Raw genomic sequence first — 18,547 nt, 5'->3', positions numbered from 1 at the left:
ATCCACGGACCTCAGCATTAAACAGGGTCGCCAAGTGGTCAGATTTATCCTAACCATGAGAAGGATTTATCTCGTACAATGGGGAGGCACCGTGCAAATTAGCTGGATAAGACTAATGAGTCAGATCCCCAGAAAGGATAATCTCCTTAAAGATTAAAAATCAGCTTTTAAGACTGATATTACTCAATCCTAGAGATTGACCTTAAAGATTGAGAATTACAAACTCATGGAATTCAATGATATCTAAACTCGAGCTTGAAACGAGAAAATATTTTGATCAAAATTATAAACCGATTTGTTTTCTGAAAACCCATTTTCAATGCGTTCATTACCATTGAACGTAAAATCCTAGGAATTCACCTGGAATTCATTAGGTCACCTGAATCAAATCGGGTGTCAACCGTAAGAACGGTGGTTGCATAGCATGGTCAAAGACAGGACTTTGTGCCAAACCGAAAAATTATAAGGGTGAGCTTTACTATTGCTCCTACCAAGGATAGTAGTTGCGTCCGACACGTTATAGACCATAATCAAAAGCATGTCACGGGACATTGCCTTAACAGTTGCTTGTTCAACGCTTTCCTTTACAACCGGACGGTAGTTTGCCGAAAGGTAATATACGGAACAAGTAAACTGGACGTGTTGCTTTCCAAATACAAGGTTAGCAAGTGGGTGACACAAAACCGCAAGTTTTGAGCTAAAATTTTCAAATCTGAAACCCACCAAACCCACAAAAATATTTTGCAAACACCGGTAAAGGGTTATTCCGGAAAACTTATCTAGGGTAAAAACTAGATTTAATTTTCAAAAGATCAAATGTTTTCATAAAGATCCAATTTCCTTAATGGATCTAAATTTTTATAGTCATGTGGGACTGTAAACCATATCGTTACTACCATTGTTTATACCGCCGTATAGAAATCACTGATGTACAAAGTGTGAAGAATAAAGAAGTGATTCTAGTATTTCAAGACGATATTGCTTGAGGACAAGCAACGCTCAAGTGTGGGAATATTTGATAATGCTAAAAACGAACATATATTTCATAGCATTATTCCTCAAGAAAGACAAGCTTTTAGTTGCAATTGTTCTATTTACAAGTGATATTCGTTTAAATAATAAAAGGTGAAGACAAAAGACAGATTCGACGATTTGAAGACGCAAACGACCAGAAAGCTCAAAAGAACAAAAGACAATCAAAAAGGTTCCAATTATTGATAAGAAACGTCTCAAAATCACAAGAGTACAAGATTCAAAACGCAAAGTACAAGATATTAAATTGTACGCGAGGACGTTCGAAAATCCGGAACCGGGACCAGAGTCAATTCTTAACGCTCGACGCAACGGACTAAAAATTACAAGTTAACTATATATATAAATATAATATAATATATAATTAATTATATTAATTATATATATATATTATATATATATAATAAAAACCGTCGGCAGCCAGAAACTCCAAGGGTGTGAAATGAAAATACCTCTCCGCGACTCGCGGAGTTTGAAGGCCATTTTGCCGCGAGTCGCGGAGCCCCAAAAATCATTCCTGGCTATAAATCAACCCGAATTCTGATCAAAATCATCATCATTTTTTTCTTCTCTTCATACGAAGTAATATATATTTATATTTATAATTTATATTTTAATTTTAATAATAAAGGTATGTTAGCGAATGTTGTAAGGGTGTAAGTCGAAATTCTGTCCGTGTAACGCTACGCTATTTTTAATCATTGTAAGTTATGTTCAACCTTTTTATATTAATGTCTCGTAGCTAAGTTATTATTATGCTTATTTAAAACGAAGTAATCATGATGTTGGGCTAATTACTAAAATTGGGTAATTGGGCTTTGTACCATAATTGGGGTTTGGATAAAAGAACGACACTTGTGGAAACTAGGCTATGGGCTATTAATGGGCTTTATATTTGTTTAACTAAATGAAAGTTTGTTAATGTTAATATAAAGATTTACAATTGGGCGTCCCTATAAATTACCATATACACTCGATCGGACACGATGGGCGGGGTATTTATATGTACGAATAATCGTTCATTTAACCGGACACGGGAATGGATTAATAGCCACTAGAATAATCAAAACAGGGGTGAAATTACATTCAAGGGTAATTGGTGTAATTGTTAACAAAGTAGTAAAACCTTGGTTTACACGCAGTCGATAACCTGGTGTATTCATTAAACAAAGTATTAAAACCTTGTTACAATTCGAATCCCCAATTAGTTGGAATATTTATCTTCGGGTATAATAATAATTTGACAAGGACACTTGCAATTTATATTTATGACTGATGGACTGTTATGGACAAAAACCAGACGGACATATTGAATAATCCAGGACAAAGGACAATTAACCCATGGGCATAAAACTAAAATCAACACGTCAAACATCATGATTACGGAAGTTTAAATAAGCATAATTCTTTTATTTCATATTTAATTTCCTTTATTTTATATTTAATTGCACTTCTAATTATCGCATTTTTATTTTATTTTATCGCACTTTTAATTATCGTACTTTTTAATTATTGCAATTTAATTTTATCGCATTTTTATTATTTGCAATTTCATTATCGTTATTTACTTTACGCTTTAATTTAAAGTCTTGTATTTATTTTATATTTTACATTAGGTTTTAACTGCGACTAAAGTTTTAAAATCGACAAACTGGTCATTAAACGGTAAAAAAACCCCCCTTTATAATAATAATATTACCTATATATATATTTGTATTTTTATAAAAGTTAACTAATATAGCGTTGAGCTTTGTTTAAAGATTTCCCTGTGGAACGAACCGGACTTACTAAAAACTACACTACTGTACGATTAGGTACACTGCCTATAAGTGTTGTAGCAAGGTTTAAGTATATCCATTCTATAAATAAATAAATATCTTGTGTAAAATTGTATCGTATTTAATAGTATTTTCTGCTAAAATTTAATAGTATTTTATACCCCTCTGCTTTGACATCACTACCTCTGTATAATGAAAAATTCATCCGTCATCTAAATTTTCAATTTTCAATTCAATTTATGAGGTTTTACATTTGCTTGTCACAATCAAATAATCAACGGTAGCCAATTAGGCAGGTAGTAACTTCAAATTCAAAGTAGAACATTTGGTTTTTTTAAGAACGGGTCATGGGGGTGGAGATGGGTTTGGTTACGCTCCTATTCCGGAAATCATTTGAGAAAGAAAAGAAATGAAATGAATGAGAAGAAATCATTTCAATTTGAAAGGAAAAGTTAGAAGAAAAATTACATTAAATAATATATTCTTTTATTATTTCCCTTTATATAATAGAAAATTGAGGCACACAAATTCACTTTATTTTTCCGTTCATTCTTATTTTCTTTCCTTTCAAAATTAAATATTAAATACTAGGGAACAAAGTTAAGTAAAACTATTCCTAACCCTGCATGTGACATCACAGGCAAATTGTAAGCTTTTTGATGAAAAAGTGGGGTTTTTTTACTGTGACTGTATTTGACCCCCGCTAACCCATAATGTCAAGTTTATGTGTCAAATATTTGGCAGGTGATGTGGTCAAATCTAATTGAAAATTGGGTGTAAAAAGTAAATTAAACATAAATATAAAATGGCAAAGACCTGAGATTGGCTCAACCAAATCTCACGCTCATGGTTTGTATCGTCAAAAAACCAACTAACGGAAGTTGACGTCAAAAATTGACGTCGGGTTAACGGCGTCAAATACCGTCAATTCCTGCCACATATGTTGACTGACGCGGCGTTAGTAGTAGTCTTACCACAAACTCATTATAAACGGGAGGAGGTAATATTTCAAAACATAACTTTGATAGATCCACCACGATTTGGTGCTACTTTTCAAAAATACCCTCAAATAAATTCTATCAAAAAAATATGTGTAAAAATATGTGTAAGATATAAATTAAGGGTATGTTAGTAATTTTGAATGAATCTATCAAATTTAGTGTCCGGTATATCAATTCCATTCCTTAAACATTTACTCCGTATAAAACTAAAACATGACCATTATTAGTAAAACCAATGTTGCCAAAAAGAGTAATCAGCACATCTAAGGAGGACCAAGTTTGCACATGACTTTAATTTTTATTAACCCAAATCTAACTACCGTTACATATGCGATCCCAAAAATAACCCACACGCGTTTCTGATCACATATAACAATCGTACCAACTAATTTCATGATTCTTGAAATTCTGTAACGATTAATTCATCTTTACAGCGATTCACAAACTTTACTATGAAATCTCACAATTTTAATTCGATTTAAGAATCTCATAACCCTAAGTTTTGTGACAGAATTTAAAGATGACTGCAGTTAACAGAACAAAAAATATGATGGATTATGTAAGAGATGGATCATTTAAATGGTTGAATAAAAATCCTAATCCATATAATGAAGAGTTTGAAGAAATGAAAAAATCTCCGTCTGCGGAAGATAAATACTGGATTCATGAACTGTCTGCTGTTGCAAATGCCGTTGTTCGTCGCTGTTCGAAGTAAGTTCTGTAGACTTTACCTGATTTTAGCGGTTATAGTAACATATCTCTGCATTTAGTAATAATTGGTGAATTTGGTAAAGTAATACTGTTCATATATATATATATATATATATATATATATATATATATATATATATATATATGTATGTATCATAAATATTTATGTTAATGTTAATTTTAGTACTATTTTATAATTTTATAATAATTGGTGAAACTGGTAACCTTGCATGTAGCTCATGTGGTATTGACCTGCTTCTCTTAGCAATAGGTCACGAGTCGATTGCACACAAGGTTGTCCATTAACCCTTGAATTCCACCCAAGGTTGCTTTCCGCACATCGCGTTGCGGGGAGAAGTGGGGGAGGGGGTTTTTACCGCGCATGCCCTCGGATTGGGTCGGGTTTCTTTCTGGGGCAGCAGTTGGGCAGCAGTTGTGGGTGGGTTATGCAATGCGTGGGTGGTTTGGGTGGGTCAAAAAAATTGGTGAAACTGGTAAAGTATCTTGATATGTTGTTCAATTAATGTGATTTGTTGAAATGAAAGTTTTATGAGGTTATATTTTATTACTGCAGAGTACTTGATGTTTCTTCAGATCAGCTTCGCGACAATTTTGAGAAGGTGGCTACTGATGCAACGAAAAATTCGTCACGGTATGCACGTAATTTTCTCGAGTATTCATGTTTCAGGGCGCTTGCTCAGTCTACACAAGTTAGTGGTTATATGGAGGACAAAAAGTTTCGTCGATTAACGTTTGATATGATGCTTGCTTGGGATGTTCCAGATGCTGCCAGCCAGCCTTCTGTAGATGTATGCCCTTTTCAATTGCAAATTTAAAATGTGATATTATGATTATAATTTAAATTTAATTTTTTTGACTTGCTGTTGTGAATATCACTATGCAGATAGACGAGGATGCAACAGTGGGGGCAACGGCCTTTTCTCGAATAGCCCCAGCGGTGCCGATAATAGCGAATGTGATAATTAGTAATTATGTTTTTGAGTTTCTTACTGCATCCACTGGAGGGAGGCTTCAGTTCACTATATATGAGAAATACCTTACTGCCTTAGAGAGGTATTTAGTTTTTCTGCAATCTGATTGCATGTTTAAATACTGTTAATTGCGAGCTGTGAAACTGAATTAAACAACTCACATGTGTCAATTTAGAGGATATTAGCTAGTTGATGATACCTATTTTCGGCCGGCGGCTTATAAGTATCAGTGCAAGCCTAGAACTCCTGTGGTGAGGTAGATTGCTAATTGACTATTACCCTTGGGAGTTGGGACAAAGTCCCTGTAGACCCGGATCACGGTCTAATACTGTGGGGTGGCTTAAGTCCATCTTGCGAAGCCAAACTATGAGTTAGTCCACCTAACGCTGTGCGGCTAAGTCTTCAAGTTCTAGAGTGAGAAAGCATTGTGTGTGAGAGAAAGTGATGGTCCAGGTGGCCTGTTTATAGGTGTGAGTGCTCCGTAATGTTTGGAGACACGTGTCACGCTACCATTGATTGATTTATGTGAAAAGTGCGTTGTGCTTTATGCTGGGCGGCCTGAATTGTTATTATGATATTTTTCTTGCCGGAGAACGTTGAAATATTTATTTATAAAATGTCTTCAATGTCTTTTTACATGCCTTTTAAGTGTCTCTTTCATCCTGTAAAGGTTTATTTATGCGTGCAAACCATACGGCGCACCATTACTAGTCATTAACTTAATGAATATATTTGACAAGTTTGACCAAGTTTAACATCATCACAGGGCTATTAAAAAACTTAAATCTCACTCAGAGTCGTCTCTTTTATCCTCCGAAAGATCTGCAAGAGGGGAACGGGTGCTAGAAGTGGATGGTACTGTCACCACACAACCAGTCCTTCAACATCTAGGCATCTCAACTTGGCCTGGTAAGTCAAATAGTCAACCTTCACCTCTGAATATTTTGTTATTGATATGGTACTTATGAAGTTGTTACATGCGTCCATAATTATTTAATATTTTTTTGATAACAGGCCGGTTGACTCTGACGGACCATGCTCTGTACTTTGAAGCTCTCCGTGTCGTGTCGTATGATACACCGACAGTTTATGAGTTGGCAGATGACTTGAAGCAGGTTGTCAAGGCTGAGTTGACTGGTCCATGGGGCACAAGGCTTTTTGACAAGGCCATTTTGTATAAGTCAAGTTCCTTGTAAGTCTTAATGCATATGCTATATTGTATGCTTACCAAGAAGTTATTTGAACTAATTTTGGGCTCAAATGTAGATCTGAACCGGTTGTTATGGAGCTTCCTGAGCTCAAAGGGCATACTAGGCGTGACTATTGGCTAGCCATTGTACGCGAAATTTTATACGCTCACGGATTTATTCGGAAATTCAAACTAACAGGAGCCGAACGGGATGAAGCTTTACTAAAAGCAATATTTGGAATTATTAGAATACAAGCTCTCACCAACATGAGTTCTACAATCCCATTGTCCTATGAAGCAGGTCTTATGTTCAATGCTTGTGATCAACTGCCAGGTGGCGACCGTATATTGGAAACAATCGCCACCATGTTGACTTCAAAAGGTCCAGAAAGAAATAACAGTAATAAATCAGCTACCGGAATGTACTCGGTATCTGCAACCGCCATAGCTTCTGGCCTAGGGTTTGTATTTGGCACGGGTTCTACTAATACGCTCAATCGGTCGCTGATCACTGTTGGTGAGATCACTGTTGGAGAAATGACCCCATTAGAGAAAGCTGTAGATGAATCTAGAAGCAATTACAAGATGGTTGCAGATGCACAAGCAACAGTTGATGGCGCCAAAGTTGAAGGCCTTGACACCAACTTAGCTGTGTTGAAGGTTTTGCGAATTAAAAACCTAATCTTTTTGCTTCAATTATGCGTGTATCTTATAGCGTTGGAAGTTCGACCCATTTACTTGCGCTTGGGTCGATTTCAGCAAGTTTTTTTTTTATCTTAAAAAGGGTCAAATAAAAATATACAGCGAAAATGGGTACCGGTCTAATAGATTGATATGTGCCTGAAGTCTGCTTTTAATTATGTACAACCTCGTGATACATTTTAAGCACCCCATCTCTTAGCCAACGGAAACCTAAATTCATATACAAAAAAGTGTGTGCTGGTGAAATTTTTAAGGGGTTTAAACTGAATATTTATTTTTGTTTTTTGCAGGAGCTGCTATTTCCTGTGATTGACCTTGGGAATCATCTTATTGCAATATTATACTGGGATCAGCCTACTAAGTCAATTGCATTCTGTTTAGTATTCGGATTCATCATTTACTGGTTAGTTTATAACTTAATATCTATATCTATTTTTTGATTAAAATCTGTTGTATTCATGATGATGGTGATTATAATGAAGTTGTAAAAGGGGTGTTGGGATCATAAGCACATTTTTATATTTGGATATGTTTTATCACTTAAAAAAAAAGTTTATACGTAGTAGATGTGTATGAGTCCTTAATTTAAGCGAAGTTTCCTTGTGCAGCGGATGGCTTCCTTACGTCTTTGCTTTGCTACTAATCTTTTTTGCAATTAGTACGATGCTTGTACGGTATGTTAATGAAGGGCGGCCGGTTGATGGACTCAAGGTTATTGTGCCACCGCCAATGAACAAAATGGAGCAGCTTTTGGCTGTTCAAAATGCAATTTCTCAAGCTGAAGAGTTCGTCCAAGAGGGAAATGTTGTTCTCCTTAAAATACGTGGTTTGCTGTTATCCATATTTCCGCAGGTAATCAATTCTCATGATTTTTTACACCTTATTGGTGTATTGTTTTGTACGAGTAATTGATATGAACTTGTAATCCTAGTCTACTATGAAATTGACCTTCGACTATGAAATATATTCAATTGAACGAGCTATCTTATTATCACTGTACCTGTCCCAACACAAAGGTAAACAAGTTAAGAAACACATGAAGGTTTGCTTGGCTGAACAACCAAGTTATTTCAGTTATGGATGGTACCTTTAGTTTTGATATAGAAATTAATTAGAGATAGCAAAACTGATGGGTCGGCTGGGTGGGGTAACACTTTTTGGGGACAAACGAGTTAGGTCGACCCTAAAATGCCTTTGTACTAGATATATGTTTATCTTGTAATAGGGAGTGTCAAATATGATTATAGAATGTATAATTATCTTATACTTCGTATCTAATTTAGTGAACACTATCAACCTATTTAACCCATTCCTTATTCATATATTTTTTTATTGTTATTTTACCGTTTGAGTTTTTGTTGGTGATTTTAGTGTCATCTAACAATCATTTTTAGGAAGTGTTGTAAAAAACCCGATTACTCGTCGATTAATCTCCGATTAATCATTTTTAGGAACAATCCGTTCCGATTTCCAAAAATCCGTTTAATTAAACGGTCGACGTGAATTGATAGATCAAAATCGAATTTGGTAATCAAAGTCAGTCAAAGTAAAAAATGGTTAACATTTTAAAATGAATTTAAACTAAAAATTTTTAGTTTTGAAGCAAAATGAACAATTTTAGATAATTATGTTAAAAATTATCTTTATATTTATGGTTTTTTCCTATAATTACTCATATAAATATCAAAATTTAATATTTAAATGTATACAGTACAATCCGATCAATCTCTGATTAATCCCCGAATTGCCGATTAATCCTTCCAAAGTCTCGGCCGATTAAACCCCGGATAGCGAATCTTGCAACCTTGTTTTTAGGTAATTGAGATTTACTTGTAAGTAAAAGTTATCTAGTTAAGTAGTTATACTTAACAATGGGTTTGGAGAGTCCAGAGTGCACGCCCGTAAGAGTTGATTAGACACTGTCGCGAAAATAGCGGGGTCCAGCGTCCGTTGGGGTCAGGCTGAAACCGTTTTCCCACCAAAAGTCATGTCTGTTAAGTTGACAGGTTTTCCAAAACGAAGGGTTGTAACCTTTGATTGCACCCTTTCGTGTTTAACTGTTAAATAACAGGTTTCCATCCAGAAACTGTTAATTACTTTCATCTAGAACACACAGAGGCACCCATATCAATTTGCCTCTTACATCCCTCCTGCCCATCGGAACCCTAGCACTGTCCGTCGTCGTTCCGGCATCCGGCATCTCGCCGGAGGTCCGATGACCTTCTTTTTCCTGCTTTGTTTCTTTTTTTCTCAGATCCGTTGTCCCTGACCTTCACGGCTTCGAGTTGTTTGGTGGTCATCTTCCTCGCACTTGGCGGCAGGCGGCGAAAGCCGTGAGTATTCACGTGCTTTCTGCTTCTGGTGGTGCCTTTTGGTGAGTCATCTGGGTCATCTCGTTATCTTTGTTGTTTGGTTGGTGTCAATGCCTGTTCTTTCTTGCCAGTGACCTCTCCGGTCGTTTGGTCGTTTTCCTTTCCCGATCACAGGAGGCGAACTCCAAAAGGAGTTCTGTGGTTGTTTACGGGGCGATTTGGTTTTTGTTTAGGTTGCTACCTCTTTCGTTTGGCCGGATCTGAGCGTCGAAAATTTTTTCCGGCGTGATTTTGCCGGATTTGTTTATCTTGGTTGGATTTGTTTATTTTCCTAAAATGGTGGCTTGTTTATCTTGGTTGGATTGTTCTGTGGCGGTCCTGTACTGCTTGGATTTGATGATTTTTTCCGGTCGGTACTTTTTGGCCGAAGTGTCGCTGGTGGATGTTATGTTGGTGTTCGGACTTGTTTTCCGGCTATTGTTCCGGTGATTTTTCGGCGGGTACCCCGCTTTAGTTTCTTTATTTGTACAGCTTGTTATCTAAGTTTCCGTTAGTTATAGCCTTGGTTTTACTTTGTTTACTAGATTAAACGGGTTTGTCTGTTAGTGAGCTGTTTAATTTAGTTGTTTAGTTGGACTAGGACTCGTTGTTGGATTCTTTTGTAACGGTTGTACTCTCGGATCTTAGGATCCGGTTCTAATGTCATCGTTATTTTGCCAAAAAAAAAAAAAACCAGAAACACTCTGATATTGATACGATTGATACGATTTCTTCTTGCCTGGAAACAACTTTTTGTCTTGTCTTATCCCAATTAGGATTTCCTGTAACCCGAGGCTTGATAGGGTGGAAATACTTAATTGCGAAAGTGTTTCACACGATTCAAGAACAATGTTTATTCAAAATATAGAGTAAGACCGTTAAGAAGGAAAAAATCCAGATTATAATACCATACCCTACTTTCTAACCGTTTTGAACTTATGACTACTTCATGGGTTGTGTGTTATCTCCAGTGGGCTGATTAATGTATAGCTATAGGTCAAACAAGTTGAAACTCGCCATAGTATAGTCCTAATGCATACAATGTTTTTAAATGCTTCTGTTTTAGTGTTTTATTCTAAATTCTAAATTCTAATAATCTAATAGTAAGTATAGTTTAAATGTATAGTATTGTGTGTGTCACAAAATGATATATCGGTTATTACAATGTGACCTCTATTCCACTCTGGCACATACTTAAAAATGGCTTATTATGACTCGACCTTTTTTTTTTCTTACCCAGCTCACAAATGATGTTCATATTGCCATTTTTATCTTTGCAATAGTAATGTGAATTTTTTTTTTTTGTATATATGTTCAGGCAAGTAACAGATTTGCAGCTGCACTTGTGGCTTTTGCATTGTTTGTGACAATTGTACCCTTTAGATATGTAGTTCTAATTATTTTCTTGGAAGAGTTTACAAAGTACTCGCCTATGAGAAGAGCGCAAACAGAAAGATACATGCGTAGAATGAAAGAGTGGTGGTTCAGTATACCTGCAGCCCCTGTTATACTAGAAAGATCTCAAGAAGACAAGAAGAAAAAGTAGTACCTTTTTTATTTATTTATTTATTTTTTATTTATGTGAACATGAAGTATACTACGTTTGGTTGTGTATGTATATATAACCATAAATTTACTTTTTTTTTTTTTTTAAAAATTATGGGAACATGAATCATACTACATTTGGGTTGTGTAGTAGTGTATGTATATAACCAAAAATATAACCATAAATTTATGGGGAAATGATTTTGTGTTTTGAGTAGCTTAATTTCTGCATTTATTTACTGAATGCTAAACAATAATTCTTCATGAACAACAACATATTAAAGAAAATCTCCAACTATGTTTGAATGAGGTTTGCGAAGGGCTTGTAATGGCATCAATTTGGAAATTAACAAGCCATAAGAAGCAGTTATATCAATCTCTTCACGCCCAATATCCTCCTACTCGAACGCCTGAATCAAAAGTACCTAAAGTCGAACCGAGAACTTGATTCGCTAAATTCGTTCCAAGACATTCCATTGAATTTCGTGAGTCAAACTGGACCTAAAAGGTGTCATTTTGTATTCCTGCTCCAAATTTTGTTCAAAACTTTCAGGTTTAAACTCATCGGGGTTGTCCTTCAAAACGGGGTCCATGTGAATGGCCCAGGCATTCGCTATCAACGTTGTTCCACGAGGAACCGAGTAACCACCAATCTTGATGTCTTTAGAAGCTTCTCGTGCAAGTAACATTATTAGACATAAACAATATTAGGGTTTTAGCATAATGTATTAAGGTTAGGGTTCAGGTTAACTTAGACTTCAAGTTATATGTATAGTCCCCCCCCTCCCACTCGAACGCCTGAATCAAAAGTACCTAAAGTCGAACCGAGAACTTGATTCGCTAAATTCGTTCCAAGACATTCCATTGGATTTCGTGAGTCAAACTGGACCTAAAAGGTGTCATTTTGTATTTCTGCTCCAAATTTTGTTCAAAACTTTCAGGTTTAAACTCATCGGGGTTGTCCTTCAAAACGGGGTCCATGTGAATGGCCCAGGCATTCGCCATCAACGTTGTTCCACGAGGAACCGAGTAACCACCAATCTTGATGTCTTTAGAAGCTTCTCGTGCAAGTAACATTATTAGACATAAACAATATTAGGGTTTTAGCATAATGTATTAAGGTTAGGGTTCAGGTTAACTTAGACTTCAAGTTATATGTATAGTCCCCCCCCCCCCCCCCCCCCCCCCCCCCCCCCCTTCTCTCTTTTTTGGAACAACAGTCCGGGATCACCCACAGGACTAAACCATCCACGGCGTTCATCTCCGCAGTTGCATAACCCGCCCCCAACTACTGTCCAGGAGGAAACCCGACCCAATCCGATGTCATGGGCGGTAAAACCCCCTCCCTACTACCCCCGCAACGCGATGTGCGGAAGGCCCCTTTGAGTGGTATTCAAGGGTTAAGGGCCAACTTTAAGTGCAATGTTGAACCCCACGAGAGTCGAACTCCTGATTTCTCACTAAAAGAGGCAGACCACTACCACTACCACATGAGCTACAACACAAGGTAACTCATTTATATAATATAATACAATATTTGTGGTTTTATAAACATTTGAAGAATTGGGTACAAATGAAGCCTCTCGTTAATGCTTTTCTCAAGGTAACTCAGTTTATCTGAATCGCCTTCTTGTGACAAACGGTTGGAACCAACATATGAGTGTTGACCTCATTCCTAATTTTAAGCATGGCATTTATATTGTTTAGCAACAGTGACAGTGACAGTGACCATTCGAGTGCATTCTGTACCAGCAACTAGAAATATCGGCATGTTAATTAAGACGAAAACAGTCAACTTCCCTTCAAAATTTCCGAGTAGAATAAAGTTGCTTCTAGCCAGCACCCATCAATATCTGTATGATTAAGTCACTGATATGGTCAACCTCCTTCCTAATTATCTAAGCATAAATAAATTAGTTCAAGTGTGAGATCCATTATTTCCTAGTTTTCTAAACATTCTGTTGGAAAAACTTGATGAAAAATGTGTGTTTTCACCAAATTTGGACACAAATAATTATATGGTCGATTGACATATATTAGTAACTATTTAGTGAGTTTTGTAGTCCTTGACGAGGGCTTTAAAACGAGTTAAGGAGTGTCCAAAACGAATTGAGGGTGAATGAGATATCGAATCTCAAAGTTGGTAGTTTGGTGCAAAATCTAGGAAGTTCTATTATTTGTCCCACATCGGTTGTGAGAGCAAACCTAAGGCTATAGTTTTCACTATAAATAAAGGCCTTAGGCTTTTTAGAAACACACCCTAAAAACTAAAAGCACAAACACAATTAGTTTTTTCTTTTAGCCGCATTAAGGTCTTCCCGTTTAGGTTATCTTTTAGGCAAGTGTTTAAATCCGGTTAGATCGGTCTAGCTTTTCGTTCTTATTATAATTATTTATTATACATATTTTTTATCTGATTATAAATGTGATAATATGTATAATTATTTCAGTTTCGTATATATTTTACCTACGCATTCATGATCAACTACCATCACTTAATACTTTTATGGAAATTTATATTCAACTTCTTTACTACAATGTACTTATATAATGTCTCCAGAGTACCTCGCCCCCATTACTGCCATTGTAGTTATGTTAGACTTGAGCTCCATACTACTTGCAATGATGATTCTTTATAGATTTGTATATACAAAAGTTTAACTTCGAGTTCACGTGATTCGATGGTAGCATCTTTTTGATTTGTGGATAAGAACTCGAGGCAGCATGCAGCAACTCGACGCAAAGAACGCCAAAGGTAGCCATATGGGCTTGGGCTATGCCCATGATAGTGAAATTGTAACTAAGATACTTGAGAGGGAAATTAATTAACATTAACATACTATCTATTAGACAAAATTTATCTTATATGTGATGAACAGTACTATTTACATTTTCCCTTTTCACAAAACTAACCCCCTAACTTACATTAAAATACAAATCAAACCCCCACTTTATACCTATATTATAAATTTTAAATTATTATTTATCCCATTACTAAAACCAAAAATACTGAATAATAACACTCACCACGTTTTACCAACTTGTACGCTGCGCTCAAACAGTTGGACCCACAGGGGCCACTACTGTGCTACAATATTTATTTATTTATTTATTTATTTATTTGTTTATTTATTTATTTATTTTATTTTATTTTTGGTCTCCAACGATAAAAGAAGCAACTTTCGTAAAAGAACCAACCCTTTAATTTTACCAAAAGATGTCGAAAAAATTCTTTTTTACAAAAAAATCAACTAACTTTGTTTTTTCCTTTTTTTTTTCTTTTCTTCCTCAACGACAAAAGAGGCAACTTTCATAAAAGGAACAACCCTTCAATTGTAGTGACCCGAACTTTTCCATGTTTATATATATTAAATGAAATTGATATTTATATGATTAAGTGTTTTCAACATGTTAAGCAATCAAACTTGTTAAGACTTGATTAATTGAAATAGGTTTTATATAGACAATTGAGCACCCAAGTTGACCGGTGATTCACGAACGTTAAAACTTGTAAAAACTATATGATGTCATATATATGGATATATATATATATATATATATATATATATATATATATATATATATATATATATATATATATATATATAGTTAACATGGTATTATGATAAGTAAACATATCATTAAGTATATTAACAATGAACTACATATGTAAAAACAAGACTACTAACTAAAGGATTTCGAACGAGGCATATATGTAACGATCATCGTTGTAACGACATTTAAATGTATATATATCATATTAAGATATATTAATATATCATAATATCATGATAATATAATAATTTAACATCTCATTAGATATAATAAACAATGGGTTAACAACATTAAATGAGATCGTTAACTTAAAGGTTTCAAAACAACGCTTACATGTAACGACTAATGATGACTTAACGACTCAGTTAAAATGTATATACATGTAGTGTATTTAGATGTATTAATATACTTTTGGAAGACTTCAAGACATATATCAAAAAACTCATACTTAACGAAAATGGTTACAGTTACATTCCCATTCTTTTTTCATCAAGAATTCTAGTCGTATTTATACTCGTATTATACACAGCTACTAGACGTACTTACTATGGGTATATACCAATAGGAACTAGCATGGGATTCCACTCTTGATTATGTCATGCATGACTAATCAATTTTAACTTCTACCATGAACTAGTCAACTAACTAGAACTCCTTTTAACCCCACTCACCACTCACCACTTACCACTCATCATTCACTCCATTTCACTTCCAATTCTCTTTCTAATTCTCTCTCAACACACACACACACACACACACACACACACACACACACACACACTTATGAACGAATTTTTCCAGTAGCTAATCATCATCTTCATCACAAATTACTTCAAGAATCAAGCTATAATCATCTTAGGAAGAACACTTCAAGAACACTTCAAAAATCCTTTCAAGTTTACTAGTTTACTTCCAAGCTTTCTAATTCATTCCAAGTAATCATCTAAGATCAAGAAACCTTTGTTATTTACAGTAGGTTATCTTTCTTATTCAAGGTAATATTCATATTCAAACTTTGATTAAATTTCTATAACTATAAACTATCTTAATTCGAGTAAAAATCTTACTTGAACTTGTTTTGTGTCATGATCCTACTTCAAGAACATTCAAGCCATCCAAGCTCCTTTGAAGCTAGATCATTTCTTGTCACTTTCAGTAGGTTTACCTACTAAACTTGAGGTAGTAATGATGTTCATAACATCATTCGATTAATATATATAAAATTATCGTATTCGAAGGTTTAAACTCGTAATCACTATAACATAGTTTAGTTAATTCTAAACTTGTTCACAAACAAAAGTTAATCCTTCTAACTTGACTTTTAAAATCAACTAAACACATGTTCTATATCTATATGATATGCTAACTTAATGATTTAAAACCGGGAAACACGAAAAACACCGTAAAATCGGATATACGCCGTCGTAGTAACACCGCGGGCTGTTTTGGGTTAGTTAATTAAAAACTACGATAAACTTTGATTTAAAAGTTGTTCTTCTGGAAAAATGATTTTTCTTATGAACATGAAACTATATCAAAAAATCATGGTTAAACTCAAAGTGGAAGTATGTTTTCCAAAATGGTCATCTAGACGTCGTTCTTTCGACTGAAATGACTACCTTTACAAAAACGACTTGTAACCTGTATTTCCGACTATAAACTTATACATTTTCTGTTTAGATTCATAAACTTAAGTTCAATATGAAACCATAGCAAGTTGAAACACTCAAAACGGATTTAAAACGGAGAAGTTATGGGTAAAACAAGATTGGATATTTTTGCTTGTTGTAGCTACGTGAAAATTGGTAACAAATCTATATTAATTATATCCTAGTTAACTTATATTTTATTATACATGTATTCTAATATATTATGTAATCTTGGGATACCATATACACGTATGCAAATGTTTTGACATATCATATCGACCCATCTACGTATATTATTTGGAACAACCATAGACACTCTATACGCAGTAATGTTGGAGTTAGCTATACAGGGTTGAGGTTGATTCCAAATATATATATACTTTGAGTTGTGATCTAGCCTGAGACGTGTATACACTGGGTCATGGATTGATTCAAGATAATATATATCGATTTATTTCTGTACATCTAACTATGGACAACTAGATGTAGGTTACTAACGAGGACAGCTGACTTAATAAACTTAAAACAGTAAAACGTATTAAAAATGTTGTAAATATATTTTGAACATACTTTGATATATATGTACATATTTGTTATAGGTTCATGAATCGACCAGTGGCCAAGTCTTACTTCCCGACGAAGTAAAAATCTGTGAAAGTGAGTTATAGTCCCACTTTTAAAAATCTAATATTTTGGGATGAGAATACATGTAATTTTATAAATGTTTTACGAAATAGACACAATTAAATGAAACTACATTAGCATCCCAAAATAATGTATTTTGGGACATATTCGGCTTCGATCATTCACCCATATAATGTAGTTTCATTTACTTGTGTCTATTTCATAAACCATTTATAAAACTGCATGTATTCTCATCCCAAAATATTAGATTTTAAAAGTGGAACTATAACTCACTTTCACAGACTTTTACTTCGTCGGGAAGTAAGACTTGGCCACTGGTCGATTCACGAACCTATAACAAATATGTACATATATATCAAAGTATGTTCAAAATATATTTACAATATTTTTAATACGTTTTAATGTTTTAAGTTTATTAAGTCAGCTGTCCTCGTTAGTAACCTACAACTAGTTGTCCATAGTTAGATGTACAGAAATAAATCGATATATATTATCTTGGATCAATCCACGACCCAGTGTATACACGTCTCAGGCTAGATCACAACTCAAAGTATATATATTTTTGGAATCAACCTAAACTCTGTATAGCTAACTCCAACATTACTGCATATAGAGTGTCTATGGTTGTTCCAAATAATATATATACATGGGTCGATATGATATGTCAAAACATTTGCATACGTGTCTATGGTATCCCAAGATTACATAATATATTAGAATACATGTATAATATAATATAAGTTAGCTAGGATATGGTTTATATAGAATTGTTACAATATTTCCCGTAGCTACAACAATCAAAAAATATCCAATCTTGTTTTACCCATAACTTCTTCGTTTTAAATCCGTTTTGAGTGAATCAAATTGCTATGGTTTCATATTGAACTCTATTTTATGAATCTAAACAGAAAAAGTATAGGTTTATAGTCAGAAATATAAGTTACAAGTCATTTTTTGTAAGAGATAGTCATTTTAGTCGAAAGAACGACGTCTAGATGACCATTTTGGAAAACATACTTTCACTTTCAGTTTAAACATGATTTTTTGATATAGTTTCATGTTCATAAGAAAAATCATTTTTCCAGAAGAACAACTTTTAAATCAAAGTTTATCATAGTTTTTAATTAACTAACCCAAAACAGCCCGCGGTGTTACTACGACGGCGTATATCCGATTTTACGGTGTTTTTCGTGTTTCCAGGTTTTAAATCATTAAGTTAGCATATCATATAGATATAGAACATGTGTCTAGTTGATTTTAAAAGTCAAGTTAGAAGGATTAACTTTTGTTTGCGAACAAGTTTAGAATTAACTAAACTATGTTCTAGTGATTTCAAGTTTAAACCTTCGAATAAGGTAGTTATATATATATGAATCAAATGATGTTATGAACATTAT

The 18,547-nt window shown here is 34.5% G+C and overlaps 1 protein-coding gene across 1 annotated transcript; it reads left to right on the top strand.

The window, feature by feature from the left end:
* Window positions 1-4,159: 4,159 nt before the first annotated feature.
* On the top strand, window positions 4,160-11,404 carry LOC139885773 (uncharacterized). Its single transcript, XM_071869529.1, has 9 exons — window positions 4,160-4,522; window positions 5,097-5,331; window positions 5,427-5,596; window positions 6,281-6,423; window positions 6,529-6,706; window positions 6,781-7,363; window positions 7,696-7,808; window positions 8,014-8,257; window positions 11,075-11,404. Exons 1-9 carry the CDS (start codon window positions 4,332-4,334, stop codon window positions 11,300-11,302), a joined length of 2,085 nt encoding a protein of 694 aa, XP_071725630.1. The 5' UTR covers window positions 4,160-4,331; the 3' UTR covers window positions 11,303-11,404.
* Window positions 11,405-18,547: the final 7,143 nt, after the last annotated feature.

The sequence above is a fragment of the Rutidosis leptorrhynchoides genome, chromosome 1, assembly GCF_046630445.1.
Source record: "Rutidosis leptorrhynchoides isolate AG116_Rl617_1_P2 chromosome 1, CSIRO_AGI_Rlap_v1, whole genome shotgun sequence".
Taxonomy (NCBI): Eukaryota; Viridiplantae; Streptophyta; class Magnoliopsida; order Asterales; family Asteraceae; genus Rutidosis; species Rutidosis leptorrhynchoides.
The sequence above is the reverse complement of the archived record's forward strand: the minus strand, read 5'-3'. Positions and strand labels throughout refer to the sequence as shown.

What these genes read in the sequence shown, in the direction of transcription:
- LOC139885773 (XM_071869529.1), top strand. Translation starts at nt 4,332, where the DNA reads ATGACTGCAGTTAACAGAACAAAAAATATGATGGATTATGTAAGAGAT. An exon ending in GTTGTTCGTCGCTGTTCGAA is followed by an intron (nt 4,523 to 5,096) that starts GTAAGTTCTGTA and finishes TTATTACTGCAG; the next exon opens with AGTACTTGATGTTTCTTCAG. An exon ending in TTGTATAAGTCAAGTTCCTT is followed by an intron (nt 6,707 to 6,780) that starts GTAAGTCTTAAT and finishes GCTCAAATGTAG; the next exon opens with ATCTGAACCGGTTGTTATGG.